The 22416-nt window shown below is 45.8% G+C and overlaps 2 protein-coding genes across 2 annotated transcripts in view; both read left to right on the forward strand.

Moving 5' to 3' along the window:
• The window catches only part of ZUP1 (zinc finger containing ubiquitin peptidase 1), a 138821-nt gene extending 132709 nt beyond the window's left edge, over positions 1-6112 (forward strand). Inside the window, exon 9 of the mRNA XM_085611312.1 lies at positions 5928-6112. Within this exon, the coding sequence (XP_085467438.1) occupies positions 5928-5975 (48 nt within the window). The 3' untranslated portion in view covers positions 5976-6112. The remainder of the gene's footprint in view (positions 1-5927) is intronic.
• Positions 6113-15229: 9117 nt separating this feature from the next.
• LOC146817848 (amine sulfotransferase-like) overlaps positions 15230-22416 on the forward strand; it is a 315351-nt gene continuing 308164 nt past the window's right edge. Inside the window, exon 1 of the mRNA XM_085611313.1 lies at positions 15230-15835. The gene's annotated coding sequence lies outside the window, so the exon portion shown is untranslated. The remainder of the gene's footprint in view (positions 15836-22416) is intronic.

Consider the following 22416-nt stretch of genomic DNA (forward strand, 5'->3'; position numbering starts at 1 on the left):
AGTATGCTAAGCCTATGAATCTACGGCACTACACACAATGAATAGATGCTTACAGAGTAAGTAACATATTCCTTCCACCCTATCCAAAACAACATACACCAATACTTATCCTTCAGTATCAGCGTTGAAGCTACTTAGTTGGAATGAGATGCGCCATCCATATCGAGACCCTCCTGGCATAGCTGGAATAGGTAGTGGAATAAAACTGGCACCTTCATTTCTTGTGCAGTTTCTGTGCCTCCCCTTACGTCAGATTTGGAGCATTGCGATCTGGACAACCAATTGTCTCAGATCTGCATTCACTTTATAATTTGACAAAGGTATGCAGGTCCCTCACATTCCAGTTGACTCTACGTATGTGTTCCAGCATTAGGTCAAACGAGATACTCATCTCTGGCGCCCCCATTCAGGCACTCCCTCGAGCCAAGTTCCAGCAACCACAGCACCACATCACCTCCACGCTCCCCTAATGGGAGTGACACATCACGCTGCATCAACCAAACACTTATATACTTAGTCTCACCCCCCTTTCCTGGGTAAACACTAACCAAAAATGTGTCCCCCCACCCATACCAAATGCCAATCCCCTCCCTGAAGATACAAAACTAAATGTGTGTGGCAGTTCCACGCCCCTACACCCCCTAAAGAACTGAATATCGTGAGGGCAAGCTACACCTCAGGTCTGGCCCACTCTCTGTCCCCTGCTGCCCTCCTCTACCACCGCCTTTCTTCCAAATGGCAGTCACCACATCCCTCACACATCAATCACATCTTCCTCACCCGCTACCCACTCCCTGCATACTATCCCCAGCTACAAATAGGTGGGTGATAGAAGAGAATAGGAACATATGATGTAGGAATGAGTGGGGGGAAAGGGAGAAAAACACAGTGTCCCATTAAAGCGCTGCATGTATGTCACTGCTGAAATCTTCAGAATCCCCTCTCACCTCATCAACCACAGGCACCATGGTGTCAGAACTCTCAGCTCCTGCTTAGCCTTCCCATGCTACAGCAACCCGTTGCCCCCTCCTCCCCACCCCATCTGCATCAGTAGTGACTAATACCCCTCGTTTAGCAGTATGTGGCAGCAAGGTCCGACGTGTCCTCCACCATGCCCAATACACTGTCAGCAGATGTCACAGGCATGACCATCTCCATCAGGGCTCTAGCTTCCTCCCTCTCCATCCACTGCTGTTCCACATACAGGGTGCTATCTTGCAACACAATCACACGGGTTCTCTATGCTGAAACCCTCTGGTGTCTGCCACGTCTCCTCCCCACTGATTCGGTCTGTTACGTTCTCCGGGACCAGGCACTGGCCACCCATGGTCGGGCACGGGGATACGGCCATCCCCCCACACTTTCAGCCAGTCCCACACGTCTTTAGGCTTAATGAAAAAAATGTGAGCACCCTCCATATACTACTTTTAGCTTTGTGGGATATAGTGACATATATTTGAGTCCCATGGCCTTCAGCTTCTTTTTCACTCCCCCAAACGTTTGTCGCAGCTGTTGCATGTGTTGTGTATAGTCTGGGAAGATCTAAATTACTTGGTTTTCGAAGACCGCCTGAAGAACAATATCTCTATCCCTGTAGTTGAGGATCTTTGCACTGAGTGTCCATGGCAGGCCTCCAGGCAGCAATGGTGGTGTTAGGTTCAGGTGGGCTCATTCTACCACAAATACTGGAGAAAATCCTCCTCCGGCAGCGTCGACCTGATCCAGTTTTCCAGAAATAGTTCCAGAGAAGTGCCTTCCCCTCCCTCAGGAAACCCCACGAAATGCAGTTACATCTCCGGGAGTGCCCCTCCGTGTCCTCAGCGCGCACTTTCAGTTTCAGCATCTGCGCTGTGAGGCTGACGACTAGTGTCTTAAGGGCATACAGCTCCTCCTCCGATCTTATTAACCTGCTGTTCTGTTGCCAGGTACCTCTCTACTACCTTGCGTAAGTCCACCTGCAACAAGTTCACGTCCGAGGAGATGGAGTCTGTTTTTGCCTGCACGTTTGCACTGGAGGCTTCGGTCACGGCCAGAATCTGCGTCCCCGTGGGGCCCAGTGGATCACGCAGTCCCCCCTCCTCCTTCAGTCGGCGGGCCCCATCCCAGACCTGACTGGGATCGAGAGGCGAGGTGCCTTACTCCTGCTAGCCCACGATCCCTCAGTCTGTTAAGTCACCGCGGCTGCCTCACTCGGGTCTTGCCTATGTACTCTACGTGAGCCTCCTGTAAAGGCCCCGGAGCAGGCACCACACCCGCTGACATGCTGCAGCTCACTCTGCCTCATGGGGGAGCCTCACCCCGCATCCCTCGGGTATACTCACTGGGGGCGGGGGTGTTTTCACTCCAGGCCCCTTGATCAGTCTGTTGGGCTTCTATGTCTGCCCCACTTGTGTCTCGGTCAGGGCCCTACACGCGAGCCTCCTTGTCAAGGGATTGAAGCCTGCTCCACGGCCGCCGAGATGCCACTGATCACTCCACCTCACGTTGCGGCTTCCTCAGTCTCCCTTTGTCTCCCTCACTGGAGGAGAGAGCATCCCCCCAATGCCTCTCGAGCCCCCATTCTGTTGGGCCTCTGAACCGATTTCATTCGAGTCTTGGCCCAGGCCCACTGCACGCCGCCATTTTGGGCCGACCATTCACTGCAGGCTGCTCTCAGGGACTTTTCTCCGTTCCTCGCCTCCCCCATGTGTATGGTGGCCTAAAAAAGGGCTCTTCGTGTGTCCCTATGTCATCTGATTGCAGCTGTGTTTGCCACCGGGGTGAGCACCGCTTCAGAGCGGCAGGATGCTTGGGATGCAGTTCCCCGGCCAGGAACTCTCCTTTAGTGCTGCTGGACGGCCATCTTGCCGGCCATACCCCCCAAGCTGTAGATCACTTTTAATTGAAAGTCTGCCCTGCCTGTCTTGTATATAAAACAATGGATACTTAAAAATGTGGTCTTAAAACTCCTGCACCTGTTAATATCTCGACAAGCATGTAATACTTTCAGAATCTGCAACCAATTCATACATAAGGCAGCTTAAACAAAGAAATTTCATAGACAGCAGTGCGCATGTCATCTGGGTTTTTGTTTTGTTTAAAATGAGCGCAAAACCAGTCAATGCGATTCTACCAGTCTATATATTACAGACCTGTGCGTGTTGGATTGTGTCTACGATGTTGTATCGCCCTAAGTGCACCTGCTCTTCTCCAGACCCTACACAAACAAGCACACCAGTAACTGTGTTTAACTCATTGTGTGGAGCCACCGGACACACACACAACTGTCCTCCCAACTAATCGATGTGTGTCCTGCCCCTGGAAGCATTCTTCTAGCGCACAACGCAACGTTCCAGACTGTCCCATACCGTACATATAGAACTCTCACAGATATCTGAGAAAGCGCGCAGCTCACCTTACGGTGCACGCAACAAGATGTGGCTGCTTCGCAAAATGTGAAAAACAAAATACAGTTAAGCCCGTCCCATGTCAGAGTTAAAGAAAATACTTTGGAAGCATGTTCATCAGTACATAATAGCAGCAGCAAAAGACCAGCTCATATACACGGAGCTGTTTGCGGAGGCTTTGCGTAATCCACACAGCATGATCCTCTGCATTATAACATGTTTGCTAGGACGTGACTTATATGGCTCCCTGGCTCAGGTCCTCTGATGCCTGTTACCATGGCTTTGGGCCAGAATCGAAACTCGAGTACTTGAATACTATTGCTGGCTTTGGAATATTGTAATGTTTCATAACAACGAGTATTTGTAAAGTGCACGTGCACTCTTTGGGTCCTCATGGCTCTGAATAATAGATATTTTTTAAAGAAAATTAGTAGAATTCATTTTATCGACCTGAGAAGACTCCGAGTTTGAGTCGACACACTGGAGGCAGCATTTAAACCAAAGGAGAATCCACGGGTGGAATTTCTTTTACCGTTCCTTTGAAGGAAATTCCACTGGTGGATTGTAGTCTACATTTAGCACTACCGCCAACAACCTCTAAACTAAGCCCTAGACGGAGGGAAAGAATTAGGATAGTGTATTTGAGTAGTAACCATCCCGCTTTTCTTCCCGTACACCAGGAAATATTTGACACCCTCGGCAGCTTTCCTCTCATCTCCATCATTTCCTTCAGCATTCAGTTTTTTGTAGTTTTATATCACACATACCACCCAAAGGTATTGAAGTGCTTTACATGTACGCATTCATTTTTTTAGGCACTGGGATATTTAGTGATACGCCCAGAATGTTAAGCCAACGCCGAGATTCCAACCTGGTTCTCAATTTCCAAAGTCTGCAGCTCTGGCCATTACGCCACATCCTCTACCACTTTTCTGCCTTCCTCTTCTCCCCATACGCTTTTCAGCTTTCTCTGTCTTCAACAATTTCTGCTCATCTCTCCACTGTCTTTCATCACTTATCCCTAATCTCTTCCCTTTCACTCCCTCCATCTGTCTGCATATCTAGCACTCGTATCCTCTACCTTTCCTTTCTTCCTCAATTGATTTCGTCTTCCCATATGTTTGTCATTCTTCTCAACTCAGCCGTCTCACTTTTTCTTTTGCCTCTCTCCACATTGCTCTTCTCGCTCAGTCCATTTTGTTATTGTCCTGCCATATTTATTCTCCCTTCCCTTGTCTTTGTCATTCTTGCCCCAATGAACGTTTTTCACAGTAATGTTTTTTTTTTTAAAACATTCTTTTGTATTGTCAAAACATTTTTCTTTTTTCTCATTTTGGTTGCTTGCATTATTTTTAATTTTTGTTCAGTGGTGAACCAGAGTCCCCTCCCGGGTAACAAGGTGGTAGAGGGCTGTTGGAAACGAAAGGAGAGCGTTTTAGAAGGTAGTCACACTTGCACAGCCCCCTTTCAATCCACCCCAGGTAACATTAGTGCTGGCTGTGATGCTCAAAAAGAGCTCAGCCACTCTCTGTGGCCTCAATGTCACACTCGGAGACTCGGCACAGGAGGAGACCCACCACATGCTGTGCTTGCTCAGTTTGGCCATTGTCTTACTGCACGAGACAATGAACCAGCCATTCTCTATATTTAATTATAACGAACTCCGATGTTAGATATAAGGGTACTGCAGCCTTTAAGCTCCAGCAGTCAAGCCAGCCCCGGAAAATGTGATTTTATCTATGGCAGAAAAAACGGCCCACCAGCTGGTCTTTGCCTCGGGCCCCTCGTGCAATGCCCGATTGCCCGCCCTGCCAATCTGAGGCTGGTTCCTGCAGACTGCCTGGTATATGGTGTCCCTTCAGCAGAGCCGTACATAATACTGGCCTTGTGTAACAATGGTAAATGCTCTTTAAATTGTGCTTTATTATAATTCATACCTGCTGCATTTGCAAGTGCTTGATTCTCATGTCACCACCCTCAATCCTCCTTGGGGTACCGCTGCTTTGCTCGAGGTAGTTGAACCAGCCAAATAATTAGAGGTACAAGGCAACTTGCTGTAATAGTTGACAGGTTAACTCTTCTCTGGTTCAGAATTGACTTGAACTCACTGCAGTGGTTACTTGTGTGCTCAGCCAGTGTCTCTAAAACTATCAGTATTTGTTGACGAGAGAGTATAGGGTGGTGCTTCACTCAGTTCTGTGGTTCGTGTAGGGTCCCCTTCATGTTTAGTTTTGTTAAAAAGAGTGTCTGCTTGTGGACGAGCATTCAGAATGGTGTGGACGAGTGGGTGAATTAATTGAATGATTTTATTACAGGCATCATTACATTTCATCTGCTGCGCTAGCATATATAAATGGAAATATTGATGTGTAAACTTTGTAAATTCAGCTATTAACATTATGCAGCTGCCATGAACGATTGTTATGGGACAGACAGAAACATTTTAATGTGCTGTGAAGAGTCCCAAAGCGTTGTCATAATATATCCTTTGAACTTTGTTTTCCTTGCATACATAACAGATTGTTCATTCTTTTTGTTTAGGCTCGACGACAAGCTTCAAAAATCTTTACAGCTGAAAGAATTCCTTGAGAAACCACTACTTTCCTTTGAATATCGACATCGTAAATTGTGGCTATTACAATTTTTGTTCAGATTTGTAATATATTGACTTTAACAATATTTTTCACTGGATTTTAACACATGAACAATAAATCATTTAAGATGTAGTTTGTGGTTGTTAATATGTCATCGTGTCAGAGCACAGTTCATGCTCCCTATACAATGTCAATGAACATTACACGAGGTTCTAGCATATCATTCCTCTCATGATAAAATGCGTATTTCAGTACCCAAGAAAACGTGTACAGTGCCAACAACTGTCCCATTTCCCTTTCGCTATTATTGGCCAGTACTCTACATGAATGTGGGTAATGCTACCTATGTGGTTTGATTTGTTTCACAGTATTTATAGAGCATATATAGCTACTTCCAGAGAAGTTCCCCTGGTGCGAGAGGTAAACTTAAGAAAGCAAAATGCATGAGTTGACCTACAGGACTGCAGACCTGCCAACTCACATGATGCCACTGTGTGTCGCACGTTTCCGGCTCCCTTCACACGATCACCCTTTGAGGAGATGAACTAACACGGTGGCATCACACGATCACACTTTGTGGAGATGAACTCACACGGTGGCATCACACGATCACACTTTGAGGAGATGAACTCACACGGTGGCATCACACGATCAAACTTTGAGGAGATGAACTCACACGGTGGCATCACACGATCACCCTTTGAGGAGATGAACTCACACGATGGCAGAGATTAAGAGCTGGAAACCACTTCACAAAGCAACTTTCTAGCTGGTCTTTAGCAGCTGTAAGTGCCAATGCCCATTAAGGGGTGTGAAACCAACCGAAGACTTTAGCGTCAGCCTGAGCAACCCTTTGGCGATTTTTTGTGTGGGGGAATTGGTGGACGGCAGCCACAGACACGAGTCTGGCCTCCTGCTGCTGACCGAAACTCCGGCAGGGAAGGCCTGGACAATAGGTTTCCTGTCACAGGGAGGTGTCACCACCTCCCAGACAGGCTTTAGTGTTTTGGGGCTGGTTGGGTGCACTCTGAGAGAGCTTTGAAGTCCTGCACTGGGGGCACATTTGGTGTCCCTGTGCGTAGTCCAGCTCAAAACGGTTCAGGGGCTGCCAGCCCCTGCTCTGGCGCGAAAATGGACAAAGGAAATGGGTGTAGCCACCCCTCTTTCCAAACCCTCCAATAGGTGGGTCCCCTGAGTTAGTCCAACCCCTTCCTTGGGCAGGGGAGGCCTGGACAATAAGTTTCCTGTTACAGGGAGGTGTCACCACCTCCCAGACAGGCTTTAGTGTATTGGGGCTGGGTGGGTGCACTCAGAGTGCTTTGAAGTCCTGCACTGGGGGGCACATTTGGTGTCCCTGTGCGTAGTCCAGCTCAAAACGGTTCAGGGGCTACCAGCCCCTGCTCTGGCGTGAAACTGGACAAAGGAAATGGGTGTAGCCACCCCTCTTCCCAAGCCCTCCAATAGGTGGGTCCCCTGAGTTAGTCCAACCCCTTCCTTGGGTATAAAGTAGGAACCCCCGGTATCAGGACTTTAGATATCCCTGGACAAAACTCTGAAACTGAATGCTGGAACTTCGACGATCTGTTCAATGCCAGATGACTGAAGAATCTCCCTTGGAGTAAAGAAGGTACTCCCCTGCTTGGCAGGCACCAAAGACGCCTCTGTCTGGTCTGCATCTCCGAAGCTCCCGCCAGAAGCCGAAGACTTTGCAACACCAGAGGTGGATTTCCAGACTTCCCAGAGGCCGAACCAGGTCCCCAGCAAAGCTGAGACTCGTAGCCCTCGTGGGTACTCCTGGACACCGTGCACATTTGCAAGTGCATCAGCTTCTCGATGTCTCCTGAGGCTGTGCATTGGGTTACTTGTAGCTCAGACCCCAAGCAGAGAATCCACAAAGATTGTCGGCCTAGTCACCCCGAGTGACCCGTGGGCCGCCATTTTGTGATTCCTCTCGAGGTCCCTTCGCGATCCCTGGTCCATCGACTGGTGGGTCCCTGTGAATGTAACCCTGACTTTCTTTGGGCTTCCCTGGTTGCTCCAGACGTGCCCTCACTCCTCCTCGCTGGTGGAGTCCCTCGGACCTTGCTGGTCCGCACCGAAGTATCTTTCTCTTTTCTGCGTGGGTTGCTGTTGCCAAGGCTTGTTGTGTCCAATCCGGGCACCAACGCTGCAACACACGACATTCTTCGTGGGACAGCTCGAATCCAGCTCCTGGTCGTCCTCGATGCCTCCTGGTCCTCGTGGCTGAAGAGTCAAGCTTCACCTTCTTTACCTGAAATACCCGACATCGGTGGGCATTCGTCTATCGTGCCCCTGGTCACTGGTAAGTGACCCAGACTCTGTCCCCTCTGCTTTCCGGTTCTTCACATCTTCGATCCAGGCTTGGATGTCTTCGGACACTTCGCATCTTCCCGGCAGCAGCACTTCTTCGCCAGCTCCCATTGAAAACGACGACGCGACCCGACACCATTTGACACCTATGCACCCGGCTTCCCTGGGTAAGGTAACTCGAGTACTCTGGTGCTCCCGTGGGTGTTGACCCTAGAACTGTCTAAGTCCAAAAGGGTTTGGTCCTAGTCCATCTCTAAGTGTCCCTAATCTTTAAAAATCTAACCGCGACTTTCCCCATAGAAGCTAACGGGAGCTTGCGGCTGTGTTCTCACACTGCACACGGCCCGTGGGTCCCCTGTGTCACTACCATGGGTGGTTCCTTGGGGTCCCAGCGATTCTACAGGCTCTAGGCCTTGTGTCTAGTTAAGTCGTGGTTCTTATACCACTATTTTAGTATATGGTTTGGATCGCCCCTAGGGCCTAACGTTTATTTGTGCTATTTACCTGTAATATTTGAAGTGTAACTTATGTGTTTTGACCTCTAGCCTCATAAAGGGACTAGTAGAGTGTGTTTAGTAATAAATACATATATTTTATATATATACCTGGTGTGGTTTCCTTTCATTTAGCCATTCAAGAGATTATAGACTGGTAAAACAAGCTGCTTTACATTCCTTCAAGACTTTGCCTGAAGGCCGCTCTCCATAGCTACCACTAGGATAGCTTTCAATAAAGGTTGTCTTTAACCTATCATCAATAAGGGGTTGTTTGGACTGGTGCAAGGTGCGCACTATAACTAGTGGACAGCATATACCAGGCCAACTTCTCACAACGACTATACACCACAGCACTTTACTCCACTGCACAATACGCCATTGTACTCTACGCCACTGCACTCTATGCCACTCTATTCTACTCTGCACCACTGTACTCTACGCAACTGCTCTCTACGCTACTCTACTCTGCACCATGCCACGCCAATGCACTCTGCGCCTCTCTACTATACACCACTGCGCGAAAGTCTACTCTGCAACACTGCACTCTCTCACTGAAGTCTACTCTGCACCACTGGACTCTGGCACTCCACTTTACCCTACACCACTCCACTCTATGCCACTCTACTCTGCAACACTGAACTCTCTGCCACTACATTCTGCTCTGCCACACTCTGTGCCACTCTACTGCACTCTACGCCAATACACTGTATGCCACTGCACTCTGTGCAACTCTACTCTGCATCCTTCCACTCTACGTCACTCCACTCTACCAATCCACTTTACTCTGCACAGTACCAGACTGCACTCTATTCCACTGCACTCTGTGCCATTGCACTCTACTCTTAAACATTCTATTCTATGCCGCTGCATTCCACCCCTCTCTATTCCACTCTGCGCCTGCAACTCCACTCTACACCACTGAAATCTCCCCTGTGCCCCTCCACACCACTATATTCTACACGGCTGTACTCTACGCCAATGCGCTCTACATCACTTACTCAAAACCAATACACTACGCCGCTGCACCACTCTACTCTGCACCACTGCTCTCTGTGACTGCACTCCAACACTACTCTGCAAAACTGCACTCTATACCACTGCACACTATGCCACTCTACACCATTGTGCTCTACTTCTCTGCACCACTCCATACTAGTCTAGGCCACTATATTCTACTCTTGTCTGCATTCTTCTCTGCACCACTCTACTGTAAGCCAATTCACTCTACGCCACTGCACTCTACTCTGCACCACTTCACTCCATGCTACTCGATTCTACAACACTACTCCATTCTACAACACTACTCCACTCTGCCATTCCTCTCCTTCACTAATCCACTCAATGCCACACCAATCTACAACAATCTACTTCACTCTACACCACTCAACTCAACACCCTCTACATCCCTCCATTCTACTCTACACCACTCCATGACACACTATGCCACTCCACTCTACGACACTCTGATACTCTACATCACTCTTTGCCCTTCCACTCTACGACAGTCTACTCCCTCCACGATACTCCACAGCTCTCTACACCACTCCATGCCAGATGGGTCCTGGGTTTAGAAAGCTTCTGTTACGAAGTTTAATATGTACATGGCAATCAAAATGCTGCTGCAGACTTTTTGTCAAAAACCCCTTTAGACATAATGGAAGAGTTTGAAACATCGGAGTATCCTGTTCTTGTAGTCAATTCTACTTCTAATACCAATGATGAATGGATGGCAGCAAGTTCAGAGGGTGAGGCATTGGTCAAACTTAAGTCATATGCTCAGCAGGGTTGGCCAAATAAAACTGAGGTTGATGATGATATCAAAGGTTATTGGGAAGTTAGGTACGAAATCAAAGAAAATAACTTCATCCTTCGGAATGATAAAATCATACCTCTCATAAATTTGAGAAATAAAATTATCTACCTTGCACATAAAGATCATCTGGGTTGGAGCCATACCAAACCACATGTTAGGGAGAGTTACTGGTTCTCTAATATGAATTCCATGGTTGAAGTCAAAGTCTAGGATTACTCCATTTGTGCAAGTAGCGATAAATCTAGAATTGTCCATAAAGGTCCCATATCACCTGTAGCCATTCCAGACAAACCATGGGAAAAGATGGCTCTAGATATAATTGGTCCTATTAATCGTGCAATTGTGGTAAAACATTTTGCATTTGTTTTGGTCTTTTAACATTCTCTTTGGTGGTCACCAGGATGGTCCACCAAGTTGCTACAGAGTCCCTTATTACATTTTTAAAGACGCATTTTCAACGGAAGGCATACCAGCTACCCTTGTTACTGATAATGGGGTACAACTTACATCTCAGGCGATGGCAGACTTCCTTTCTCATCTCACCATTGTTCATCTCTGAACAGCTTTGTTTTGTCCATGTGCCAATGGCATTCTGGAGGGAGTTGATCGTATGGTTAAAGAGTGTATCCAATTGGCTTGCATAAATCACTTGAATGTGGAGAATGTTATTTAGGATATGTTATGGGCGTACCATACCACTCCAAATGTTGTCACTAATGTATCTCCATTTTCCGCATTGAAGGGCAGGAAACCCAGCACCAAACTATTTCACTTTTGGTTGGGAGGTGGAGACAGAGTTGGGCACAACTCAACTTTAGTTAATAACAAAAGTGCCCTATCAAGCAAAATATGAGTTATTACGATATCAAACAAGGCACAAAACATCTACCTTGGAATGCTGTTGACTGGGTGTATGTTAAAAAAACGGTGGGAAAGGTGGGAAGGATTCCAAATATTTTGAACCAATGGATATTGTAAACACCAAACAGAATGTTGCCATAATGGACAATGGGCAGGGCTGTAGCATGGACAAATTAGCGAAACAGAACTCCTGCTATACCCTCCGTGGAAGGCACCTCTAGGCAAGTTGATAGTGGTGTCCACATAGGAACAACATCTAGCAGGCGAATCAAAGCGCCTGTATGGCATAAAGATTTTGTAGTGAGCAAATGATCTGAGATTTGGGAATTGTTCTTTTTCTAGTCATCTATTATGCCCCTTCATTCTTTTCCTATATTATTTTCTGTGGTGTTTTGTTCAAGTACATATTTTAATTTATTTTTCCTCTTGTAGGGCTATTGGGTGGAGTTATTTGGGGTGTTATTTTTTTTAAACATTTGGAGGGAAGATGTGTTGTAATATTGTTTTATTATTGTAGTATGCTCTCTGTACCCCCTTTTCCCTTTAGAACATTCCGACAGTTACCTGTGAGCTTGCCTTGGAATGTTGGCGATGCTCAGCTGAGGCTAGACTGCTGTTGTGTTGTGGAGCGGTGGAGACATTCAATAAAGACTTCTCTTCAGGAACCTGCGTCCTATCTAATTTTAACTAAAAGCTCTGAGAAAAATTACTAATTAATTGAGAGAGGAGTGTTAGCTATATATTGGACCCTGAAAAAATTCTGATATTTTGAGTGGGGTTATTCTTTTAAGGATCGATCTGATCATAACCTTTTGAAGGAGATTTTTTATGAAAAAGGGACATGACTCAATTTCATCAAGAATAAGAAGGTGGATCATTTCTCTTTGAGAATTCCCTTTCACTGTTGAAAATATAACCTGGAGTCAACCATTAGTCTGATGATTGTCTATCATTTTTATTTGATATCAATAAGGAGGATTCTGAAGCAAATGAGGATGATATGACAGAGGAAACAGTGAATGTGTGTGAAGTTACATCTGGTGCTGTGTCAGATAGTGAATGGAAAGCGGAGTTAGGAAAGGATGGTGTTTTACAAGAAGTTTCACAAGCAATACAGTGTTGGAAGGTCAATTCACTGAGCAGACCCTGATCTATGATAAAAGAAGAGTTGGCTGTAGACAATGACATTATTTTACGCTGTATTAGACTAGTTCCACCAGAAGGCCTCCGGAACAGAGTGACTTAATTAGCCCATGAGGGTCATCTCGGTATCATTAAAACAAAGGAGAGATTAAGGTCTAGCTTTTGGGGGGAAGGGTTTGACACTGAAGTTGAAAGATTATTGCATTGAATGCAACAACAGTGATAATATATTGGCCCCTAGGCATGTGCCATTAGTGTGCAGAAAACTTTTTGATCATCCTTCGGATTAAGGGACCATAGGCATTGCGGCTCTATAGCTTACACAGTGTACATAGGACAAAGATCTGGACTCCAAGGGACTGTTGGCTAACCTCCTGTTAAGCTACAGGGACACAGAAACTGCTGAAGCTCACTTTTGTGAAAGAGCCCAGCTGACCATTTTCGACTGGACTGCCCTGGACCCTGCTGGTGGCATCTGTTGGAGTGAATGTTGATGTGCTGTCCCTCAGGTCCTGGTACCATTATCTGGTGTCAGAGTTCACTCCTCCCTGAACTTAGAACTTACAAACTTTTTGCTAACTTTTTTCCTGGAGACCCGTCAAAGGACCAATACCAATACCAACCTGACAGCCAGTCAGTCATGGGTGCACTGATGGCCGGCCTGACTTCGCCGGATCTCCCACGGTGTTCTCTGCAGCAGTAAATCCATTCCAGCAGGCCTGAAGCTGACCGGCATCTGATGTAGAACTCCACGGTTACAGATTGCCACCTTACCTGCTGAGGCAAAGCGACTTTCAGAAAAGAGTCCAAGTCTTCACTAGGCACGACACTGAGCAGCACCCGATCGAAGTCGACGGCTTCCTGGGTGCCAACTCAGGACTTTTCCTGCTCCAAGCTTTTCCTCCCTTTGCCGAGACCACCTCGTTCATCAAACCATTGTTGATGAGCTTATCTTTGGATATAACCTGCAGCCTTGCCTCTCTGAGGACTCTACACTCTCGAATATTTTCCAAGTATGAAGGTAACTTTCCAACTGGGACCAATCTGGCCTGTATAATCTAACCTGTGCTCCTTCGCCGTCAGCGTTAAACCTTTCCCATGCCCCGGTCTAGTGCGACCAGTTGGCCATGGTTGCTTTACATCCATATCTTGGTTTCACTTATTGGATTTTTGTGGTATTGGCATCATTATGTTCATTAAAATATTCTCTTTTTATAAATTGGAGTGGTATTTTAGTGTGTAGTGTTTTCAATATTTAACCCCCAACGCGTCCTAATTCTGCTAACGGGAGCTTGTCTTTTCCGTCTTTCAGAGCAAAAATAAAATTCTATAATCTATGACCATGTAAAGAAAAACGATAACAATCTGATTAAATTTCATTCCATGATTGCGATTTTGCACATATATTCTTGAATTGGCTGTATTGAGGATTTTTAATCTGCATGAGTTTCTGTACAGAAGAAATGCATAATTGTCTAAACGTGGGCGGCTAATTCATGACTATCCTATGAAAATGATAACAATTGGATCAATTTTCTCTTTTAAGATTGCGATTTTGCACAGACTTGTACTGTATTGATTACACTGGCCATTTTTAAATTATACTTCTTTTTTTAACTCCTGTGTTCTTATACAAATGTTTACATGTTAAATTGTATATGCTTTTATGGTTTGCAAATTATCTTACCGAATAAAGCTTATTCTGATTCAATATTTAACTGTTTTGGTACATCCAAATGCTTTACACATTTTCCTAAATTAAGCCTGTCTGCTCTGTGCCATAGCTACCAGTGGTTGAGCTCAGGTTTCGAATACTGAACATTTTAATGGACCAAATAAGAATGAATAAATTATTATTTGTGGTGGACTACTATCCACCACAACTAATAACCTACATTCTCACAGCTATGATGACACATGTGGGTGATGGTGAGGTCGTAGTAGATAGAAGTGGTGAAATGAGAATTATGATGGACAGCATGGGTGAGGATTTTGGGTGATGTTTATAATGTGATCCATAGCAATGGTGAAACTGCTGGGTGATGGTAGGAATATGATAGATTGCATGAATTGTGGGGATGGCTGGAGAGACTGTGCATGAGGGTGTGTAGTGGTTTTGGCAAGAGGTAGGAAGAATGAAAGCATCGCCTGATCTATTGCAAGGTAAAACGAGAATCCAGTTTAACAAGCTATTTTCTGGATTGTTATTAAAAAGGTCGCCATCTAAGACTGGGGGGAAAAAATCACAACTTTTAAGTACATAATCAGCAAAAAAATGCGCTTCTTAGAACTTAAAAAAATACATTGCAAAGCTTTTCTGGAAAGAAATTCAGAATTGCTCCCTCCGCACTAATATACTTTATAGAGAATTAGCTTAGTTGCGAAACAACTAATCTCATAGAACAAGGCATCAATGTAAAAGCTTTTCTAATTTTACTTTAAACTGCGAGATGTCATAAACCAGTAAGTATGTATCTGACGGTACATAGGCATGAACACGCAGGCGGAAGGCAGAGAAAGTGCTGAACGCTACTAATTTACATAGCCCCGCCGCGTCATTGGTCTAAACATGCCTCTCTTCCTTCTACGCATGCGCGTAATCGCAGAGAACGTCTGTTGACAAGCAGCCAATGTCGGGAAGTACACCAGCGGTGGACTTGATTGTAAAACCTTGGCCTCCAGAAGCATTTTTTCCAGAAATTAAACACTGCCGGCTAGTCGTGGGAAACCCTAATGGCTGTCGTCAGGTTTATGTACACGACGCGCTCGGCTTCCATTGAACAAACGCCAAAATAGATTTTCGGTAGATAAATAAAGAAACAAAAAGGTGTGCATTTGCACAACAAGATGTCTTGCTGGTCAGCAGTAAGCACCATCTTTGGTTTGGGATATGAGCTTTGCATATAAATGTAATACTGTCTACTGCAGGCTTTAAGGATGGTTTCAACCCCCTTCTGTTCTCTGGCTCTTTACACGTTTGACTGTTGCCCGGGCAACAGATTACTGAAATGTGATGTGTAGGCAGGCTTCTTTCCAAGTCAAGCCTTGCATAACTGACTAACGGTCTGGGGTAAAGCAACCTTTGCGCTATAGCTGATCAATATTGCACTTTATGTTGACAACACCGTTTTGAAAACCCAGGACAAAGCTACTTCTACCCATTTGCAGCAGCGATTAAAATAAAACGGACAAGCTACAGATCAGTAAAAGGTAAGAGTAAAACAGTTTGCAAACATTTTAGAGACATCGGCTAGGTCTGCAAATTTAGGAAAGTGGCTGTTTTTTACAGTGGGATCGATAGTGGACTGTGGAATGATAATCATAGCAGGGATATAGGAAGGAAACTCAATAACCAGTTTTAATTACTAAGTCCAACCATTGAAACTTTTTTTAAACCCCATGAGCGTGGTGGCATGTATTCCATATCAACAAGAATAATTGGAAACGAGAGCCACATGTCTCTCTACCTTTTTAGATTGAAACCGTCTGGTTTGCTAATGACTTTGCGAGAATTCAGAAATCCTCCCTGGAAATGCGTTCAGCCCATTTCTGATCATCGGCTTTGTAATTCACGTTTGCTTGCTTTCTATTTGCTGGCTTTATCTGTTTTAGGCTGTCCAACTTGAGTTTGTCCATCTAGTGGAGCATTGTTTGTTTACTGTATCCTTTCAAGGAATTTTTTATGAATCCAGGCCTTTAAATCTTGCTGTTATTTTAGCACATTTTATATGCATTTAAAGACAGAGGTCAAATATCAGGCAGGCTATGTCTTCCAGAGGGAGTTTGGTGTTTACGTTTTTTTCTCCGACTTCAAAGTGAGAGAATTTATGTGACAATGTTGCTATGAAACGAAAGGATTTCTTCTAGCACACAACAAAAATGAAGAGTGCTGATATTTCAGAATATATCAGAATTAGGAAAGTACAAATTAAGATAATTTTTTTTGTAATTCTGAGGTGTGGTGGAAACAAATATTTGAATACAATCAAAACATATCAACACTGTGTCAAAGGTCCCCAAACCTTTCCGTACTTAGAGCTACCTATGTTACGAGCTACTAATATTATAAGTGTTGTAACAATGACCTCATCATGGAAGATTACAATAGTAGCTACTCAATGCACCATTTCCAGCAATGATCATTTCACTTCACTAGACAAGGTTTTTAGCAGCAATGTAAAAATGTGTTGCCAATTTGGAGTGTCTCTGCAAGAGTAATACATGACTGCCATAGCTGCAACGGCACTGGCACCAAGGTACAAATATTAGTAATATTATATGATTTATCACTCAAATACCAGATTTAAATATATTTTGAAATCCCTTCCTTCTCCAAGCATTAGTTTATGCATTCTGAAATACACACATCTTCATATAGTTTACACATTTTTTGGGGGATACATATATTCATTCAACCAAACAAAACCTTCTAATTTAGTAGGCTTGGCTGTATAGAGGAGAGCTACTTCAAGGTAGCTGAAGAACTACCAGTAGCTCCGGAGTTACTTGTTGGAGAGGCCGCCACACATTCTCGTTTGGGCACCCTAAAACTGCATTTATGTGACAATTTAATGGTCATTTCAGTTGAAAATATGTTGTCAGTTATGGCATTGCGCTACCCCACCATGCATACTCCACACTACAACACTCACTCTACAAGACTGTACTCCAATCTCTGCCTCTCCACTCTACGGCAAACCACTCCATTCTACGACACTCCGCGGCATGCAACTCCATTATACAACACACCATGTCACTCCACGATATGCCACGTCACTCCAACCCACTCAACACGTCACTCCATTCAACGCCTCTCCATTCTTATATACTCTACGACACGCCACCCCACTCTACTCTAGGCCCTCTACCCCAATGTGCCCCATTCTACCCCAATCTATCCCACTGCACTCCAGTTCACTATACTCCAATCTACCCCACTCCATTCCACCCAATCTACCCCACTCCAACCCAATCTACCCACTGCAGACTACGCCACTCCAATATGCCCCACTCCATTTGAATCTACGCCTCTCCAATTTACCCCACTCCACTCCCCTCCAATCTACCCACTCCACTCAGTCCCATTTCACCCCTATCCACCCTGCTCCGCTCCAATCTACCCCACTGCTCCCCATTCTGCTCCTCTCCAATCATCCCCACTCCAATATATCACAGTATACCTCACTGCACTCCAATCTACTTCACTCCAATCTACCCCAATCGACCCACCCCATTCTAACCAACTCCACTCCATTCTGTCCAACTCCAGTCTACCCCACTCCACTCCAATCTGCCCCACTCCAATCTACACCACTCCAATCTACTGCAATTTACCCCAATCTACCCTACTCGACCCCACTCCAATCTACCTCACCTACCTCACTCCAGTCTACCCCACTGCAATCTTCACGACTCCACTCAAATCTACACCAGTCTAGCCCAGCACACTACATTCTAGCCCAATGCATTCCACTCCAAACTAATCTAACCCAATCTACTTCAACCCAATCTACCACAACCTACCCCACGTCACTTCAATCTACTCTACTCCAGTCCACCCCAATCTGCACAATTCCACTCCACTCCAATCTACCCTACTCCACTCAATCAAACACACTCTTCCCACTCCAATTTACCCAACTTCACTCTACCCCAATGTACCCCACTCCAATCTACCCACTCTACTCTGCCCCACTCCAGTCTACCCCACTCCACTCTAACCCCATCTACCACACTCAAATATACCCCACTCCAATCCATCGAAATCTTCCCAAATCTGCCCCCTTCTACTCCAGTCTATCCCACTGCTCTCCAGTTTACCCCACTCCACGCACTCTACCCCACTCCACCACAGTCTACACCACTGCAGTCTACCACACTTCAATCTGCCCACTCCAATCCACTTCCATCTACTTAACTCCAATTTACCCAACTTCACTCCCCTCCAGTCTACCCCACCCCACTCAATCTAACCAACTCTACCCCCTCCACTTTAATCTACCCCACTCCACTCTATCCCAATATACTCCAGTCCACTCCAATCTACTCCACTCCAGTCTACCCCACTGCACTCCAATCTACCCCAATTCACCCCACTCCAGTCAACCCCAAAATGCACCAATCTACTCCAGTCTACCCCACTCCACCTGTTCTGCTCCTCTGCAGTCTACCCCACTGCACTTCACTCTAATCTACCCCACTCACTCCAATCCACCACACTCCAATCTGCCCCACTTTACTACAATCGATCCTGCTCCAATCTACCCTGATCTTCCCCACCCCAATCTAACCCACTGCACTCCAATCTACCCAACTCCACTCCAGTCGACCCCACTTCACCAGAAGCTATGCCATGCCACTCTAATCTCAACTACACTCCAATCTACCCCACTCTACTTCAATCAACACTACTCCAATCTACTATAATCTGCCCCACTCCGATCTACTTCAATTTACCCCAATCTACTCCAATCCACCTCACGCCACCCCACTCCAATGTGCCCCACCTACCTCACTCCAGTCTACCCCATTCTACCCCACTCCAATATACCTCTACTCCACTTGAATCTACACCAGCCTACCCCAGTTCACTTCAATCTACCCCAATATACTCTGCTCCGAACCAATCTACTCCACTCCAATGTACCCTGCCTACCCCACTCCAATCTACCCTGCTCCTCTCCAATCTGCTCCCCTCTACACCAATCCTCTCTATTCTACCCACTCCACTCCAATCCACCCCAGTCTACCCCACTTCACTCCTGTCTACCCCACTCAACTCCAATCTACCCCAATCAACTCGACTCAGATCCAATCTACCCACTCAGATCTACCCCACTCCAAGCCAACCCGTCTACCCCAATCCACCCCACTTCACTCCAATCTACCTCAATCCCCTCCAATCTACACCACTCATCTTGAGTGAACACCGCTCCACTCAAATATACCACATTCCACTCAATCTAACCCCCTCTACCCAGTCCACTCAAATCTACCCCACCCACCCCACTCTACCCCCACCTCCCTCCAATCTACCCCACCTTACTCCACCCTAATGTACCCCACCCCGTTCTACTCTACTCCAATGTACCCTGCAATCTACCCCGATCTACTCCACTACAAACCATTCCACTCCACCCCAGTCTACCTGAATTGTCCCCACTCCACACAAACCCATTCTACCCAATCTACTTCATTATACCGCACTCCACTCTACCCCACCTTATTCCACACTAATCTTCCGCCTCCAATATACCCCATCCTCTCCAATCTACCCCAATCTACTCCACTCCACCCCAATCTACCCCACTCCACTCTACCCCACCCTCCTCTAACATACCCAAGCTCAATCTACCTCACCCCAATCTGCTCCACTCCAATCTACCCAAATCTACACCACTCCTCTCTAATCTACCCCACTCCAATCTACCCCACTCCATTCCTATCTATCCTTTTCCAATCTACCCACAACTACTCCAATCTACCTCACTCTACTGAAATCTACCTTTGCCTACCCCACTCCATTCCAATCTATGACACTCTAATCCACCCAGTCTACCCAACTCCACCCGGATCTACCCCACGCCACCCAGATCTACCCCACTCCACTCAAATCTACCTTACTGCACCCTAACCTACCTGACTCCACCCTAACCTACCCAACTCCTCTCCAATCTATCCGAAGCCAATCTACTGCAGTCCAATCTACCCCTCTCCACTCCAGTCTAATCTACATCAGTCTACAGCACTCCGATCCACCCCTTCCATCCCACTCCTATCTTCCCCAATCCACTCTACCCCAATCTACCCCACATTTCAAGCTTCCCCAAAACACTCCAATCTACCACACTCCATTCCAACCTACCCCAATCTGCCCCACTTCATCTCAATCTATCCCACTCCTATCTATCCCACTCCCATCTTTCCCACTTCACCCCACTTCAATATACCCCACTCCACTCCAATCGACCCCATTCTACTCCACTCCAATCTACCCCAAACTAACCTGCTTCACTCTACCGCAATCTACCCCCTCCGCACTTCCCCAATCTGTCCCTCTTCAATCTACCCCACTCTTCTCCAGTCCACCCTACTAAAGTTTAACCAGGCTGAACAGTAGCCACACTGGTGTACAACATGGCCAAAGCACATTGCCAAAGTCAATAGCTCTCGCATGGGCGAGACCAGTTGGCTTTGCCAATGTTTGTTTGATTGTTTACTACTTATAATAGAGAGACCCATGTCACAGATTATTCCTCTGACCTCTAAGTTCCCAACTCTTTCTTTTTTTGGGGGGGGGTAGGGGGGGGGTAAGGGGGGGGGGGGTAAGGTACTTTAAAAGGATTCAAATTCTGCTCATGCTGTTTTGCTGGGTTGCTCTTCCTCTTCACCTGTTCCACAACTGCACTACTTATTCTTTTTTCAGATTTTTCTGCGTCCTTCTTCTAGCATGCTTGTTTTCTGTTTTAACTTTTTTGTGCTACGCACTGTTTTTTTTTCTCCTCTAGAAACGGCTTCAGCTGTGTATAGGCAGACCTATTGTTTGCAATACACAATATATATTTAGGAAAGACACACTTTAGAAGGCTGTGTGTGTCAGCGAAATTGTAATGGTGATCTTGACATCATTAATTGATGGACACGTAATAACTGTGTGTGTCAGTGTAAGAAAGGATAATGGAAAGGATTCCAATGGAGTAGACTGACACACAGAGGGAATTGCTGTGCGTATCAGAGAAGCAGCCAAGAATGGATGTATTGACACACAAAAGAAGCTGTGCGTGTCAGCGCAGAAGGAGAAAACAAAAACTTTCCATTTCTGAATAGTAGTAGTATACTTTATTCGATAAAAAAAAATTTCATCATAAAAGTGAATATACAATAATCATGACCTATGTAAACACACACTACAAGCATACAAATAAATCATTAAAATTGTTCAACATAAGAATCATAATACATCGCAATACGAGGGATACGATTAAAACTCATCAGATTTACTCTACATTAACAACATAGCTACATAAATCCCCTACTATATAAATATCTGGGGCCATTATCCTAACCCTAGAAGCATTCCTTCATGAAGGCGCTCCAGCCTGCAAGATGAATTGGAGCTTAAGTCTCCTCATACGAATCACCCAAGCACTTCCGATAAATTTGGCAACACCACACACCAATGAGGGAGAGGATGTATCAGTACAGAGGACTCGCAGGGCCATTGCATGGCATCTAAGGCCCAGGCCCTTACATAAGGGTTTTAACCATATCCTCCTAGGCACCTTGTAAGCTGGGCAAGCAAACATAAGGTGCGCCACGGACTCGATAGGGGCTACGCAACACGGACAGGCCTTTGATGAGCCACATTGAGGGTTCCACCCAGAAGTAAAAGCATTTACTGGAAGGATTCCAAACCTGACTTTTAAATATAATGATCTATCTAGGGGTTTCTCAATATAGTCAAGGAGTGTCTCAAATAGCCTAGACCCCTTAATTTCTAGGAAGCGCTCGATAAGGGAACCCCCAGCATCTCTATGGGAAGTCTCCTGCTGGACCCACTCCCAATACAGCTTCTTAATAGCTAATTTAGGTGGCGGGGATTGGCTTTTCCAAAGATCGCTTAGGCCTATATATCCAACCAGCTGCCTCAAATTATTCAGCCACTTAATCCTGTTACCTTTATCTAACAAGATAAGTTCGTCCAGTGCAGCTGCGTAGTTCTTGAGCTCCTCAGTCCTTCTCAGTCGGACCCAAAAGAGTAAAGGGCGAAGGCGCACTATTTCTTTAAGAGG

The sequence above is a fragment of the Triturus cristatus genome, chromosome 6 (genome assembly GCF_964204655.1).
Source record: "Triturus cristatus chromosome 6, aTriCri1.1, whole genome shotgun sequence".
NCBI lineage: Eukaryota > Metazoa > Chordata > Amphibia > Caudata > Salamandridae > Triturus > Triturus cristatus.